We start from the raw sequence: 15,846 nt of genomic DNA, 5'->3' as shown, positions 1-15,846 counted from the left end.
CTGTCGAACATGGTTTTGGGTGTAAATGTAAATGAGGGTCTTATGATTGATTTTTTCCAAATGCCGTCTTGCACATCTGCTAAAGTCTTTGTATTTGGCTTTGACCTGCTAAGCTTGTGACAGCATTTCCAGGCACATTTCCTTTTTCTGTGTCACCCTCCTTAGGATGCTGACAATGTCCTTGAGCAACCTGCTTCATTGCAGGTTGTGATAGTTTTTTTTTTTTTGTACTGATGTAAACATTTATCCCGAGATGAATAGAACGGTATCCTGGAAAGCTCACGCACCGCATCATCTCTGAATCATTTTTATGTTGGTCTACCAAAAAAAGCGTCAGCTTGCTCAGAGTTTTCTCCAGTGCGGCTATTTAAAAATCTGTATTTGAACATTTTGTAAGAAGAATGTTGCTTGGAGATGCCATGGAGGCAGCATTCACTGTCCTTGGCAGGGAGGGATGGGGGTTAAGCCTCCATTGTATGATAGTGACACCTGGCGGCCAGACTTGGGGGGGGGGAGGGGAGCAATGGGGTGTGGCCCCTGGCCAAAGGACTGTGTTGCTCAAATGGCTAGACTGACTAGGTGGGGAGAGTAGAGGTTGCAAAATTAAGTCCTTTATAGTGCAATAGCCTAGTGGAGGTTGCTTCCCGTTTAAGTGGAGTCGCAAAGGAGCAGGAGGAAACCATCAGGCCAAAAAAGATTACATTATTACTGAAATGAAGGCAAGGGCTAGTTTAGTGGCATGCCCATTCCTTGTCACTCTGTTCTCATATAACTTAACACCTCTGAGACAGGTAAAGAGCAAGCGAAATAGCGAGTGTGTGTATTTTTCTGCATAGTGTTATAGACTTTATTTAATGTAGTAAACTATCTTGTGTACTCTTAAGTATTTAAATTACTGGCATTATTTATTTTTTAGCGTGCTGGAAACTCGTGAATACATTAATGCTAGACTTAATTACTGCTAGATTCTTTTTAACTGCCCACTTTAAGTGAAATCTGTTAATTAGATCTTTTTTGTTTTTGACTGCAGTTTCATGCATTTCATTCTGCTTACAAAACAGGAGTCGTCTTTCATGTGAGTCGTATGGATGATAGTGTAAAACATTTTACTGCCTCCTATTAAATATTTATTAAACAGTAGTCCCTGTAGTGTCGACATCTATTGCAGGCTAATAACCTGCTATCACCATTGGTGCTGTGAGTGGAAGGTGCTAAGAGAGAGATAAGTCTTTATTTGGCAATGTAAACTCTAAAACCAAGGGGATTATTACTAAAAATGTGAAAAATGCTGCTTGCCTTGTACCATCACAGCCTGAGGAGCTACTCTTAGCTCTAATGCAGTTTTTAGTTTGACATTGGAATCCTGCAATGCTAAATTCTCAAGCCTCTATTTGGGGAAAATAGGCTGTAATAGTGACATAGTTCTGCCCTCTGAGATCTGTGACACCCAAATGGGTTGGATTTTCAAAGGAACCTAACTATGCATATGTAATATCATGCATATTCATTGCTATCCTGAAATCTCAACGCGTTTGAGGTCATGAAAACTGAAATCAAGAACCACTGCATGATTGTATGCCTTGCCAACTCAGTACCTTATGCTCAGTATTTCTAAAATATTAAGATGGAAGTATTTTGTCCACTAAAAAATTATTCATTATTCTGACATGTTCACCCTAGTGTACATTGTGGGGTGTGCATTGTGGGTTGCGAGCGTGATGGCTCCTCCAGTATTAGCTGTGCATTATCTCTTACTAAGGTTCCCAGTGACCTTCCCATTACCACTGCGTCCTGCCTCAGCCTTTCACTCGTTGATTGGAGGGGTTGGGTAATGTCATGCAAAATTTAAAAAAAAAAAAATGGTTTTCAGCTTGAAAAGATTAAAAATCTAGCTGAAAGAATGCTTTTCAGCCTAAAGTCTCTGCTTAGCTCATTAGACTTTCACCAAAGGACTTTAGAAAGAAATCAGCTCAGACGTTTTCATAGAAAAACCAGTCTCACGTCAAAAAAATTTTCCTTTGCAGTTTCAAGTGAAAACTAGTTAATCAGAACAAATCTAACCGCAATAATTAGGCAGATGGAATCTACCTACTGATATTTTTCTGCCATTATCTGTGTTACTATTTTAGTATGTTACTAGACAGATGTTTTCCTCGCGCTTCCTAGTAACTGGGTAACATTGTAGTTTTTTGTTTTGTTTGCATCAACAAGGTTTTTCGCCTGCCTATAACTCCACCTTCAAAGCTTTAACTGCTGTTCACATAGTAGCAAACTGAAAACATTTGCTGATCAGCTGAGCTGCCATCAGGTTATAACTAGGAGAGTAGGAGTTGGAAACAGAAGTTTTCCAATTAGTAGGTCAAAAAGTGGAGGAATCCAATAATAGTTTTGTCAATTTTTCAAAATAAAACTTGGAGATACTCCTAGTGCCTGCTGACATATTTGAATATAGCAAGAAATGCCTTAGCTCGCACTTGAGAATCAAATGTTATACATTTTTCTTCCATGGGCCATCATACCACAGGTGTGTTTGCTAGGCACTTGTACCATGGATTGGCCACTGTTGGAAACAGGATGCTGGCTTGACAGACCTCAGTCTAACCCTTGGCCAACTTTTAAACATAATACAAAACATAGGCAGCACTGTACAAATACATAGACATCATCCCTGTTCTGTGGGACTTACAATCTAGTTGCCAGATTTTGAGGACAGATGGACATTGAGGATAGGATACTTTACTGAATCTGGGTATTTTGCCTTTTAAAGTCTGAGGAAGACAGAGGGTTGGTGAGGGTTCAAGGACGTGGGATACAGGAATAACCATTGCTAGTTGAAGTGAGTTACCTGTAAACATAGTTATTGTAGACAGTATAGTTGGAATGTCTGTTTGGGCAGTAAATAGATAAGAGTAGTTGGTTCTAACTAAAGCAAGAGTAGGATGTCTTCTGTCTGCACTGGCCACCTTTCCCTTAGGTTGATCCTTCATGTGCTGATGGCCAGCAGAACTTGGATAGGAACAGCAAACATAAGGCACACACTATGACAATGGAGAACCCAAGCCTGATGTCATGAAGACGCCCACAGCAGCAGGGCAGGACCACTGCAGGTCTCAATATACAAATCAATCTAGGAGCAACATGAAATACAGGTCCAAGTGACAGACTAAGGAGACCAAGCTCTGGTGAAGTATTGACTGTGAACCTGGAATATAACTGTCTAGGCAGGAACAAGATGGCCACCAGCTGAAAGTGTGGGCCACAGAACCAGTAGAACCAACCAGAGTGTCCAAGAGGCCCACCAAGGCCCTCTGCTGGAAGGAGGTAAAAACTGCCCAACAGGACCCCACAACTTGGCAGATTTTCTCTCATATTTATCTGATGCCTTTGCAGCCAAGCTCAGTGACTTTTGATCTCTTCTTCTTCCCCTTTATGCTTTTAACAGATGGATAAGCCATAATAGATAGAACTTTAAAGAGAACGTACACCAGAACTCCTCCAGTTAGGAAGGAAAAGGACTTCTATCCCTATTGCCATTACTGTAGCCATCACTACAGCAGAGACGCCTACAAGAGGCACTTTCTGTGCTGCGGAGCCCACCATTTGGTCATGACTCACATGAATTATGGCAGCCATGTATTAGTTGAACAAAGGAATTGATTGGAGAGAGGCAGGTTAAGGATTCAAAGAAATGTCAAAAGATGAAGTTTTTAGGTGGGGTTTCAGTGTGGCCAGGGAGGGAGTCGTAATTCCAGTTAAGTTGGAAGGTACAAAGCTGGGATTTGGTGATGGGGGAGAAGGGCACAGATATTAGCGACTTATGTAAGGCATGGTGTTCAGGAGGGATAGTGTAGGGTGAACTGGGAGAGGACAAGTAATGAGGACTAGAATGAAGAGACTGAATACAAGAAGCTTGAATTTTATGCGGAAGCAGATGGAGAGCTAATGTAGTGATTTCAGAAGAGGGGTTATGTGGTCATAGTAATGATGATGAAAGTTGAGCTTTGCAGCTGTGGTTGGATGAACTGAAGTGGCGAGAGCTGATTTAATGGGAGTCCATTGAGGAACATGTTATAGTATGAAAGAGGCAATGACTGAGTGGATAAGGGTTCTTTTTGAGTGCTCACAAGAAGGGATGGATATTGGAGAGGAGGACAAAACATGATTTTGCATTGCTTTGGATATATGCCAAATTGTTGCATCTAAATGTGATATATGATCTGCTCTCTCAAGGGACAGTTCTTCATTTCAACCCATTTTTACTGACTCTAATGGCATGGAAATTGAGAGGAAAATGTTAAATACAAAGGCATTTTCCAGAAGTTTTATCAAGACTGTTAGAGAAAAAAAAGATCAACTATTAAAACATTACACAGTTTGGAGAAAGTTTGCAAGCTGGTGCTTTTCCAATAACATTATTCCAAGCAGTACTGGAGTTTTAGTTCAACAATCTGAAGTAAAATGCAAAGCAATAATCTCATTTTTTTGGAAGGATGCAAAACCAAAACCTTTTTATGAAAGATGTTCTTAGGATTTAAATACTCTGAATAATACCATCTACACTTCACATCCAGCTAAAGTTATCTGCAGATTTAGGGCCTTATATACTAAGCATTCCTTCCATAGACACAAAATGGGGAAAAAAAACCTGTATTCAATTTATTTATTTAAAAATGTATAACCCACTCAATAGTCAGCTCTTGGCAGCTAACAATAAAACATTAGACCCTTTAAATAGCTTTGTGCAAGGAGATTTGGTATATAGAAGTTAAAGAAGTTAGTAAACAAACAATCTGTTGTGGTACTGATGATGAGAGTGCAGAGTTAATACTTGGTCTCTTGCCCTAAGATGAGTGTTAACCGAATACTGATGGTAAAGAAATCCAAGCTCTTTAAAGGTTCAGATCTGATTTTTTTTTTTTTTTTTTTTTTTAACTTTGAAAATGTGTACTTGACTGGTAAAGTATGGCGGCTGTGTTTTGGGAAGTCCTTCCCTTTTGAAAGAACATGAAACAAAACTTTGTAGGAAGTTTTTATAAAAAAGAAAAAAGAGAAAAAGTTTATAACTTTTCCAAAAAGTGAAAGGGACATGGCAGGGCCATGCTTTAATTATTTCTCTCAGAATACTTTCCCATCTTCTGCTGTACTGTGTGGTTGACTGCTTCCAAGTTTCGAAGCTTGGTGGTTTTCTGTCACCGTGTCTGACCTAAAATAATCCAGCGAGTGGACGCTTTTGGATGTCTTGTTGCCACAACTATCGCTGCTTTTTCTGGCCTGTGTTTATCAGTGTTCTGTAAACTGTCAGATTGCCCTGTACTGTATGCAGGCTTCTATGATTTTTTTGCCACTTTTTTTTCTTTTTTGGTATAGTGTACTTGTACTTCTGTTTATATAAACACTTTGCACTTAGAAACCTAGCTACAAACAGCGCTTTCTGTTTTTATAGCACACTGATTGTGAATGTACTGCTTGGAATAGCTGGAGCAGGAATTCAGGATATCATCAGCACTTATCACATACATGTAGCGGATAAGTAAGTTCCCTGCCAGAAAACAGGATTGCTGAATGAAATAGGGCTGTGAAATGCTATGTGATTCCAAATCTCTCTCTGTAAATGAGTTTTGGCAAACCACGCATACATAGTTCACATTTCTGTGGTGTTCATACCTGTGTATTTTAAGTGTGATCAAACCTGTACTAAATCTACCAAAGATGGCAAACTTATCGGACCAGCTCAAGATAATTGTAGTCATTTTGCTTTCTCCTCGTCAGCCTCTTACATATTTCTCTCGTCACCTTTTGAGTTTTTGAGGTACAATGCCTTCATTAAATGAAAAGCAACAGAAGTTAAATGAGGCTGGAAGCAGATATCTCAAAAGTTAGGTGCTTCTTCAGAACTGGAAAAAGCTTTTTAACTGCCATATATAGGTTTTTAGCTAAATGAGATGCAGGAAACTGAGCAATTCAAATGTTTTGAACAGTTACAGGACTTTTTTGTTTAGCTTCCGAAGCTGCGTGGGAGAGCTGGCTCACTAGGGTTTTAGAGCTGCAGTTTGGATAGCCTGTGGCATAGAAACAGACTATGAGGGCAGATGAAGACCACACATCACATCCGGTCCTTCCATCCACATGCCCTGCTCAGCTTTATAGCCCTTTCTAGCCCTCTGAGATCTATGCTTGTCGCCATGTTTTCTTGTATATATTAGATTCCAGAAACTTCATTATCCTTCCATTAATTTACTTGCCACCAAGGTCAGCCTAACTGGCCTGTAGTTCTCAAATTCCTCCTTCCACTTTTGTGAAGAAGGAACCACTACTGCTTCTCTCCAGTCATTTGCAGCCACTCCTAATTTTAAAGAAGCATTAAAAGATTCAGACAGTAGAGCTGCCAGAACTACCTTAAATTCTTGGATGCCCAGTCTTCCTATTGCTTTATCTATACTCCTTGTGAATACAGATTTCTGAAAATTGATTTTCTATCCCCCTTCCGTTTCTGTTTGTGGCGGTTATCTGTGACCCTAGTCCAAACTCTTCCTCTGAACGTGGGTCAGAAATATTTTGTTAAGCCATTTTGCTTTCTCCTAGTCAGCCTCTACATATTTCTCCCGTCACCTTTTGAGTTTTATAATCCCATTTTTGTACTTCCTGCTGTTGCTAGTGTATCTTTAAAAAAGAAAAAAGAAATCTTGTTGCCCTGTTTTACAGTATTAGCTATATTTTCCTTCCATTTGCTCTTTCACTTTCCTGACTGCTTTCCCTGCTTTTCTTAACTTCTCCAGATGTTTTTGGCTGTCTTCCTCTTTCTGTGATATTACAGTTTATAAATGCTAAACTTTTTAATCCCTTACCTTTTTCTGCCACTTTTTTTTTTTTTAGAAACTTACAGTAGCTTCTTTTTAACTCTTTCCCTTCATTTATGTACCTAAACAAAAAGTATTTGTCAGGGTCAACAGGTGTGAGTCCTTAGGCTGTGGCATGGTTGACGCAGCCTGGTAGGCGAGCCCACTAGGTCCATGCCAACAGCTGGTGGACACGGTCTTGCTGGGCCAGGAGCTGGAGCTTCACCTGTTCCAGCCCTATTTCCCGCAGGTTGAGCCTTTGGACTCCAGGAGCTGGCAAGGCTTAGGTGAGGGTCCCTCAAAGAGTAGTCAGAGAGTCCAAGTAGAGATGGTGGTCAGGGCAGGCAATGAGCAGAGAATATCTGGGTCCAGTCCAAGGGTCCAAGCAGGCAGCGAGAAGACCTGAGTCTGGGTCCAGGCCAAAAGTCTGGGCAGGCAGCAAATCAGAGAAGAGTCAGAATCCAGGCAGGGGTTAGAACTAGGAAGTCTGGCCAAGGCAGACAAGATGAACAAGGATGAGACACTGAGGAGACCTCCGAGACCTGGGACAAGGAGGACAGAAGGGAACAGGCACGGAGGGCAAGACCAGGGCACAAACCAGGCAAGGCAAGAATACAGGCAGGGACAGGAACGACCAAGGAGGCACAAGAACAGCGAGACAAGGAACGGGAGTAGTAAAACACACTGCAAGGCAGGTGGACTTGTTGCTGAGGCATTGGTTTGATGTACGGTGGGGGTTTAAGTAGCCAGGAATGATGTCATCCATCAGCGCCGCAGAGAGGTTTCCCACCGAGGGACCTATGTTAGCGTGCTGCATGCATGCGCATTCATCCGTGGGAGGCCAGGGAGTCTGCAACGGTGGAGGCAGCATGACACCAAGGAGGTAAGGAGACACTGACCACAGCATGGCGACTGCATCTGCGGCAGGTTACAGTATCGTTATCCTTTAAAATATCTTCTTTCAGTTTTTCTCACTGCTAGTCTACATTCCCTAGCATATCCTGTCCAGTTAATGAGTCCTTCCTCTTTCTCTCTCTTACCAAAGTTAGTTTTCCTGAAGCTCACTTGCTTGAACCGCACCATCCAGTGATCACTAGATTCCAGGTGATCTCCCATTATGACATCAGAAACTCAGGATCGCACCTTCCCATGTTGGATCTGTTACCATTTGCCGAAACTGTAGTTCTTGCTTACAGTTCAGGGTCCTCTCTGCTTTTATTCGACACAACAGCCAAATGTCCCAATAATCTCAAGCAGACTGAAATCGTTTAGCAATAGCACGTGCTTCTTGCTTGTTACTATTGCTAATAATCATTTCTAAAGTGCTGCTAGACATATGCTCTACAGACAGACTGTCCCTACCCCATGGAACTTACAATCCTCCTTACCTCGTAAGCTTGGCTGTTTAGCCAGGGCTTCCCTTAGGCTGTTAAGTAGAAACAGACTGCAAATCCAACAAGGCTCATCCACATCCAGGCTATATCTATCCAACTGGTGTTTTATTATTTCTTAACTAGGTGTACGCGACTTATACCCAGTGCACCTACCTAATGCACCCCATTTCTTGTCTAATTACTTAAATCTATCTAATATCTGTATCTATTACTTTTGTACTCAATGCCTTATGCCTTTATGTAATCCACCTTGGGCCTGCTCTTAGGAAAAGGCAGAATATAAAATGCTTATAAATAAATGAGCCTTGCAGTTCTGTTGCGTTAAATATTTTTTTTTATAAACAGTACCACTTTTCCTCCTTTCTTCCTGTCCTTTCCTTCCTGAATAGATTATAGCCTGGAATAGCTATATCTCAGTCACGTTCTCTGTGTACCACATCCGTGTGACTCCCCCCACTGTATCCGTCAGCCTATTCCGTGTCCGTTTCTAGATTTGGTACTTTATTTACTATACTACACAGCTGGCCAGATGTTGTCCTTTCTTTCCATTTCTCCAAAAGTGCTCAAAGATTTATTTACCCAGATTCTTTTACTTACCTTAGGGCTTTGCCCACCCGTGCCAGCCGATCCTTAGTAAGTTTGCCAGTCTGTTCTGGAACTTGCTGCAGCCCTTCTTCCTCAGGCAGATCCTATCTCTGCTCAGCAATCCCTAAAGCATCATCCCATGGTCCAGGAAACTGAAATGCTCTTGTCACCCCTAGCTACTCAGCCATTCATTTATTTCCAAAATGTGATCTTCCTGCCTGGGCCTTTATCCTTTATGGGAAGCCTGAGGAGACTACTAGATCTCTCTCCCAGAGCAGCGAAGTCACTTTAGATGCACCCAATGTGAAGGAGCAGCATTGGATAGTAGTCAATAAGCTTGATTCTCAGCAATCTACTAGATAAATGAAGCTTGACAGACAATGCCGCAAATGTGCAGTAGAGAGCAGCTCTACCGCGTATGCGCGGGCGAGCATGTCGGTCAGAGCTTGCCTGTAACAAAAATGGCGCTGGAAGGAGCAGTAGTGGCGGGCGGCGCACAAGGGAGGGAGGGACTTCCCCCAGAGATCTTCCGTCTGCGCCATCCGAAGGGGTTGTGAATGAGCTGGGGGGGGGAGGGGGAAGGAAATGGACCGAAAATTTTTTTAATGTAGCCCGTTGTTACGGGCTTAACAGCTAGTCTCTCTATAATGTCTTGGATGTTGGCATCTGGCAGACAGCACACCTCCTGTAATATGACTTGTGGTAGATGGATGTCTCCGTGCTCCTCAGAAGAGTCATCCACTGCTATTATCCTCCACCTCCTAGATGCAATAGTTGTTGAGCTTACAAGTTTTTAGCATTTGCAAGTTTGTTTCTCCTCCTCCGGTCCCTCTTCATCGTGGGATGGATTTTCCTCCTCTACTTCCAGGACTGCATACTGGCTCTTTAGCTTGAGGGAAATTGGAGCAGGGTGTGTAGGGTCTTGTGGCTCTAGTAATTTAGGTTCCAGGTTGACATGCTTTTTTGGGGTATATTATTGTTAAGGGAAATAACCTTGACCCTTAAGTCAGTTTTGAGCCTCATAATCCCATTGTTTCCCCGATTTATTAGTTGGAACTTATTGTGGAAGTTCTTGCAGCATGCTGATCCCTGACAAAGCCCAGCAGAGTCTGATGATAGTGCCAAGAATGTCTGGCATAAAGTAGGCTCCATAATTAGAGGTAAATTGCTCTTTTAATAGTGTTATACACATGAGCTAAAACACAAAGCACACATTCAATTTTCCATGAGCAATAGAACTGGTGGCTGACAGGCTGCAGCTTCTTCAGGACACTTAGTATCCAGGCCAGGATGTCCTGTAAAGCTCTGCTGGAACACACAGATGGGCTGGGGGCGGGGAAGGACAAATGAAGGCATGCACGGTAGAGGGTGGAGGGCTCTGTATGAAAAGGTGCTTCCTTCTGGGTCCAGTGACTTACAGATTTACTCAGGGAGCAGTCTGCAGTAGTCTAATTCAGTCCTTTTTGATCCTCCGAGTTTTTGCCCAGTCTAGTCACAGTTCCCCCGCGGTTCCTAGGCATTGTTGAAGGGCGGCGAGTGCCACCCCAAAAAATGGTTGCTGCCCCAGTTTTAGATATTGGATTGGGCAAGGTTAACCCAAATCCCTGCCAGAGGCGACGTGCAGTCTGACCCACCAGTATCCTCCTCTCTGCCCCTTCACCTACTCCCATGAGCCTGCAGCTGAAGAACATAAGAACATAAGAACATGCCATACTGGGTCAGACCAAGGGTCCATCAAGCCCAGCATCCTGTTTCCAACAGTGGCCAATCCAGGCCATAAGAACCTGGCAAGTACCCAAAAACTAAGTCTATTCCATGTAACCATTGCTAATGGCAGTGGCTATTCTCTAAGTGAACTTAATAGCAGGTAATGGACTTCTCCTCCAAGAATTTATCCAATCCTTTTTTAAACACAGCTATACTAACTGCACGAACCACATTCTCTGGCAACAAATTCCAGAGTTTAATTGTGCGTTGAGTAAAAAAGAACTTTCTCCGATTAGTTTTAAATGTGCCCCATGCTAACTTCATGGAGTGCACCCTAGTCCTTCTACTATCTGAAAGAGCAAACAACCGATTCACATCTACCCGTTCTAGACCTCTCATGATTTTAAACACCTCTATCATATCCCCCCTCAGTCGTCTCTTCTCCAAGCTGAAAAGTCCTAACCTCTTTAGTCTTTCCTCATAGGGGAGTTGTTCCATTCCCCTTATCATTTTGGTAGCCCTTCTCTGTACCTTCTCCATTGCAATTATATCTTTTTTGAGATGTGGCGACCAGAATTGTACACAGTATTCAAGGTGCGGTCTCACCATGGAGCGATAGAGGCATTATGACATTTTCCGTTTTATTCATCATTCCTTTTCTAATAATTCCCAACATTGTTTGCTTTTTTGACTGCCGCAGCACACTGCACAAATGACTTGCTGTCCTGCTGCCGCCGGGCTGGTCTCATGGTAGGAGCAGTGCAATCTCACAGCTCCTACCTCAGGCTGGCCTGGCAGCAACGGGGGAGATCACATGTGCTAGCAGCCGACCGCTGTTCTATCTAAGGTGAGTGACCACTCACACTGCATGACTCCTAACCCTGACCCAGCCAGAGGAGCAATAGGAGCTGCTTATTCCCATCACCCCTCTGTCTGTGCTGCCTGGGTGAGGATGTGAAAACTCGCCAGCTGGCACGTTTTTCATGATGAGCGAGATCGACCTACAGGGAGTTCCGCCTGTGACCTTGGAGTGTACACACTCAGCCAGCAAGACCAAGAGGAGTGGTGGGGAACAGCAGCACGAGCTTGCAGACAAGTGGTTGCTGGCCAGAGGAATGCAGTAGTAAGGCTGGGGGGTGGGACTGGTGGAGGAGAGAAACTGATGGGGAATTTGTAGGGCTTGCAGAGGGGGTGGAGAGAAATTGATGGGGCTGGGGAAGAGGAAAGAAGTTGGTGAGGGGGACTTATGGGACTTGGAAGAGAGAAACTGGTGGACAACTGAGGGAGATAGAGGGGGCTGGGGGAGGTGAGAAGCGGGGAAGAGCCTTGGAAGGGAAGGGTGGTGGGAGAAATAGCCAAGGGAAGGAGTGAAATGGGAGGGAGAAGTGGGGAAGAGTCGATGGAGGGGAGTGGAAGAGCCTTTGGAAGAAGGGAGGAGTTGAGGGGGAGGTAAGATCCTTTATAGGGATGGAGGGGGTGAGAAGGGGAGACGAGCCTCTGTAGGGGAAGGACTGAGAGAGGGAAAAAATAGGCCTGTAAAGGGGGTGTGAGTGTGAAAACGGGACTTGGGATGAGGTGAAATGGGGGAAAAGAAAGAGGAGCTGTAGAGGATCAGTACCAGGAAAATGAACCAACTTATTATTTTATATACAGGCATTCAGGTACTGTAGGTATTTCTCTATCCCCAGAGGGCTAATTAGTACTTATATACCCAGATAAAGGTAGAAAAGAAATAAACACGTTTTCAGTTTGTACAGATTGCAATCTCTCAGCACTGGGACATGTGCATCTCTTCTGGTTTTGTATTTTGCAAAGCACAGGAAGCAATGTATGGTTTAGTTTTGTTTTTTTTTTTCTCCAGTAATTGAACTGCTCAGTCTAGCTTCTTGGGCTTTCCTTTTCAGTTTCTGCTGCTTATTTTTGGTCCTTTATTCTCTGTTTGGATCGGGTCTGTCTGTATTCTGTATGCATGATCAAAGTGAGGGATTCTGATAGTGGGCAGTTCCTGTGCAGAGAGCTGAAGCAATCCAGCTTGTTCTCTTTACCCAGTAAGAGGTGCATTGGTGTTCTGGGCCTGTGTAATGTCTACAGTGCTGCCTTTTCAAAGGGTTGTTGCTGTTTTTGTTCTGAGAGTTAGTGCTGTTAAGGTATGGCAGATTTGCTATATAGGATCTGAATTTTTTTTTTTTTTTTTTTTGCAGAATTATTTCACAAAATATACTCCTGGGGGAATTCTGCACAAAAACATTTAAAATTATCTGCACAAAAATGTAAAACTCTGCAAAATTCTGCATACTTTATATTGGGTCAAAATAACCCAATATACATGATAGTCTTTCAGTCATTTAAAATGTAATACAGAAAAGTTGTTACATAAAAGATGCAGAGTTTAAAATATTTTGAGCAGAATTTTCCTAGAAATTCACTGTAAGAATGTCCCTTCCATCCTCTCTCCCTACTCCCCTGGCCAGTCACCTTTCACTTTTCCCTCTCAGGCTCCAACGCCACCACCTGCCTCTATCTCTCCCCTCCCCCTCTAGGCTCAACCCCTTCCACTCTTAACTCCACTTCCAGAGTTTGACCCCTCTCTCAATACTGCCCCTCACACAGGCTCCTTCTGTCTCTCACATACACCTAGGCTTCCTCTCTAGTGTATAGATACACACCCCCTCATACTGGCTCCCTCTCTTGCTCACCCCCCAAACATAGGGGTAGATTTTAAAAGGTATACGCTCGATTTTATAACTTGCACGCGCAAGCTATCAAATTGGGGGTTGGCGTGCGCGCGCAAAGGGGTGCACAATTGTGCACCTTGCATGCGCCGAGCCGCACTGCCTTCCCCTGTTCCCTACCCCTCCCGCCCTTCCCCCGCCTCTACTTTTTTCTTTTTTTTTCTTGTTTCAAAACTTACTTCAGCCTTGGGGCTGAAGTAAGTTGCTCGCGCCAGCACAGCGGCAAATGGCTGCTGTGCCAGGAGCCTCTAACCCCGCCCTGGACCATCCTGCCCCCTTCCCGGGTCTTACGTGCATCACCAGGCCTCACCAACCAGGCTCGCAGCCTTATTGTACACACACTCACTCACTCACTCTCGCCGAGGCCTGCTCCTTCTTTGCCGCGAGCAGCGCAGCCTCTAATCGCAGCAAAGATGGAACAGGCCCCGACGTCCTGCTCGCAGCACGCAGGGGGCCTACCAAATTCTGCGCAACTGCGCAGGAGGGGAAATCTGTGCTCCACGGTAGGACACAATTCCCACAGGACTAAAAATAGCAGTAGAAGGTGCTTGTGTTGCTGTTACTGAGGTGACAACAGAATTTGAACATAGATAGATATATTTTTTTTGTATGGTGAGTTGCAAGGGTCAATATCCTAGGTCTGTTTTTGGGGGGGGGGGGGGGGGGAGGGGATTTCTGTGGATCCAGTGTGTTAGAGAACTGGAAGTGTAGGATTTACACTGAGATTCTGTCCCTTCCAGTATAGTCTGAAGACTTCACTCTCATATCCACACAGAAGAATTGGTTGAACGAGGCTATCAAATAATTTTAATGGTAGTTTTACTGGGAGGTTGAAACTGGCTTTTTTATTATTTTTTTTTTATTTGCACAGAAGGACCTTGGGTCGTCTTATTGCATCTTTTTTGTAGCCAGTTTAAAGTTAGGGGGCCACACTGTGAGAGGTGTGGTATGATGTATGCAAACGTTACTTTGGCTTGCCTCCCCCCCCCCCCCCTTCCATATTCAGCTTGAAACCCCAGCAGGCCCCAAAAACTTCTGTCTAAAGACATCACCAACACTGGTGGATCTCCGATAGGACCGCTAGACGCTTTGCCGGGAGCTGGTCAAACGAATGCTCTGCGGTACATGGATCCCGTGTTTACATGCCAGCAGACCACCGCTTAGGCTGAGGGGGGGGGAGGCATGTGGGACGGGGATCTCCTTCCTAGAAACTGGACGATTGTTCTGCGTCAACAGGTGATGCACGTACAGACTGGCAGGAAGTGTAACGTTGCTGGTTGAAGGAGTTGCACCTGGAAAGGGTATCAGTTGCAGTTGACAGCATTACTTAACACTTACGAAAAAAGTGAATGGCTGGGAATTTTTCACCCTGTGCGATTAGCAAAGAAAATGCCCATCATCCAGAGTCAGAAGGACGGAAGTGTTTAAGTGCATGGTTTATAACTCATGGAAGTTAATTAGTGTCATTTTTATATTGATTAGTGACATAACTGAGTTTTTTTTCAATTGTTTCAAAGCCAATAAAATGTTTTGTACTAATTTTTATTTTCTTTAACTTTTTCTATCAAGTTTGACCATGCTAACCATAAAAAAACCCCCAAAATATATATATATATAAATCTTTTCCAAAACATTTCAGTCTTGCTGACTTTGAATCCAGGAAGTTGAATAGCTCTTTAATAACTGTGTCAGATGAAACATCTGTTCTGTTTGCAAACTCTTAATCTTGTAACTAATTTATCTGGCACTTAGCGCTAAGGAAACTGCATAATCTATTATGTAAGCTTTATTCAAGCAAGAATGGAACACTTTTTTATAGTTGTATCAAGTGAATGCTACCTTCTTTTCCATAATCATGCCTGCTAGTTGGCAAAGACCTATCCTCTACAGCAGGAGTTCCCAAACTTTTCAGGAGAAGGGCCCTCATAGGATATCTGAAATCGAGAGGGCCAAAGGAGGAAGATGGGGCAGGAGCTTGAGGGGGGGACATGTGTGCCAGTGTTTTGATGATTTTAAATGCTGGGGAAGGCAGGGGCCAGGGCACCCTGGGGTGTGGCAGTCAGATTTTGCAGATATTGTGAACCTGACACACCCTCAGGAATCTTTATCTTCTGTCTTATTCCTTTCCCTGCATTATTTCAATTTCATATTCCTCCTTTTCCTAGGAAAGGCACAAGGCAGATTATGAAGAAGGAAGTGAATTGAAGGTACATGTGTTGGGATTTATGACAATTGGGGGGGGAGGAAGGCGAGGACATAATGGAAAATTGTGTAGGTAGCAACACACAGTGTACACTGATCTCACACTTAAGAGCAGATGCCTAGAGTTCAGGGGGATGCTTGGCCGAATAGCCAGATTTTGATTCCTCTTTTCTCTGCCCCTTCTCTTCACTTCATTTAGTTCTCCCCTTTCCCCCACCACCCCAGAATGGGAGCACTGGCAGTTTGTTTATCTTCTTTGCTGGAAGACCCCAAGTCTTTGTTTTTCCCCTGGGCCAGCATATAAATTGTATGCCTCTTTCACATGGGGCAGTCTGTTCTGCTGGGTTTTCTGCAGGTCTAAAAATCCCACTGCACTTCATCAGCGATGGT

At 43.6% G+C, this 15,846-nt stretch overlaps 1 protein-coding gene across 3 annotated transcripts in view; it reads left to right on the top strand.

The window, feature by feature from the left end:
- The window catches only part of PELI2 (pellino E3 ubiquitin protein ligase family member 2), a 387,703-nt gene that overhangs the window by 144,698 nt on the left and 227,159 nt on the right, over nucleotides 1-15,846 (top strand). For 2 of the 3 annotated variants that reach the window (XR_003856259.1, XM_029598250.1), the window contains exon 3: nucleotides 15,420-15,461. The exons of the other annotated variant lie outside the window; for it this stretch is intronic. Coding sequence is in view for 1 of the 2 variants with exons in the window: in XM_029598250.1 (XP_029454110.1) it covers nucleotides 15,420-15,461 (42 nt within the window). In the remaining variant the exon portion in view is untranslated. The remainder of the gene's footprint in view (nucleotides 1-15,419; nucleotides 15,462-15,846) is intronic. 3 annotated transcript variants of the gene reach the window in all.

This window comes from Rhinatrema bivittatum, chromosome 4 (genome assembly GCF_901001135.1).
Source record: "Rhinatrema bivittatum chromosome 4, aRhiBiv1.1, whole genome shotgun sequence".
Lineage (NCBI taxonomy): Eukaryota > Metazoa > Chordata > Amphibia > Gymnophiona > Rhinatrematidae > Rhinatrema > Rhinatrema bivittatum.
This window is presented reverse-complemented; position numbering and strand designations above follow the sequence as displayed.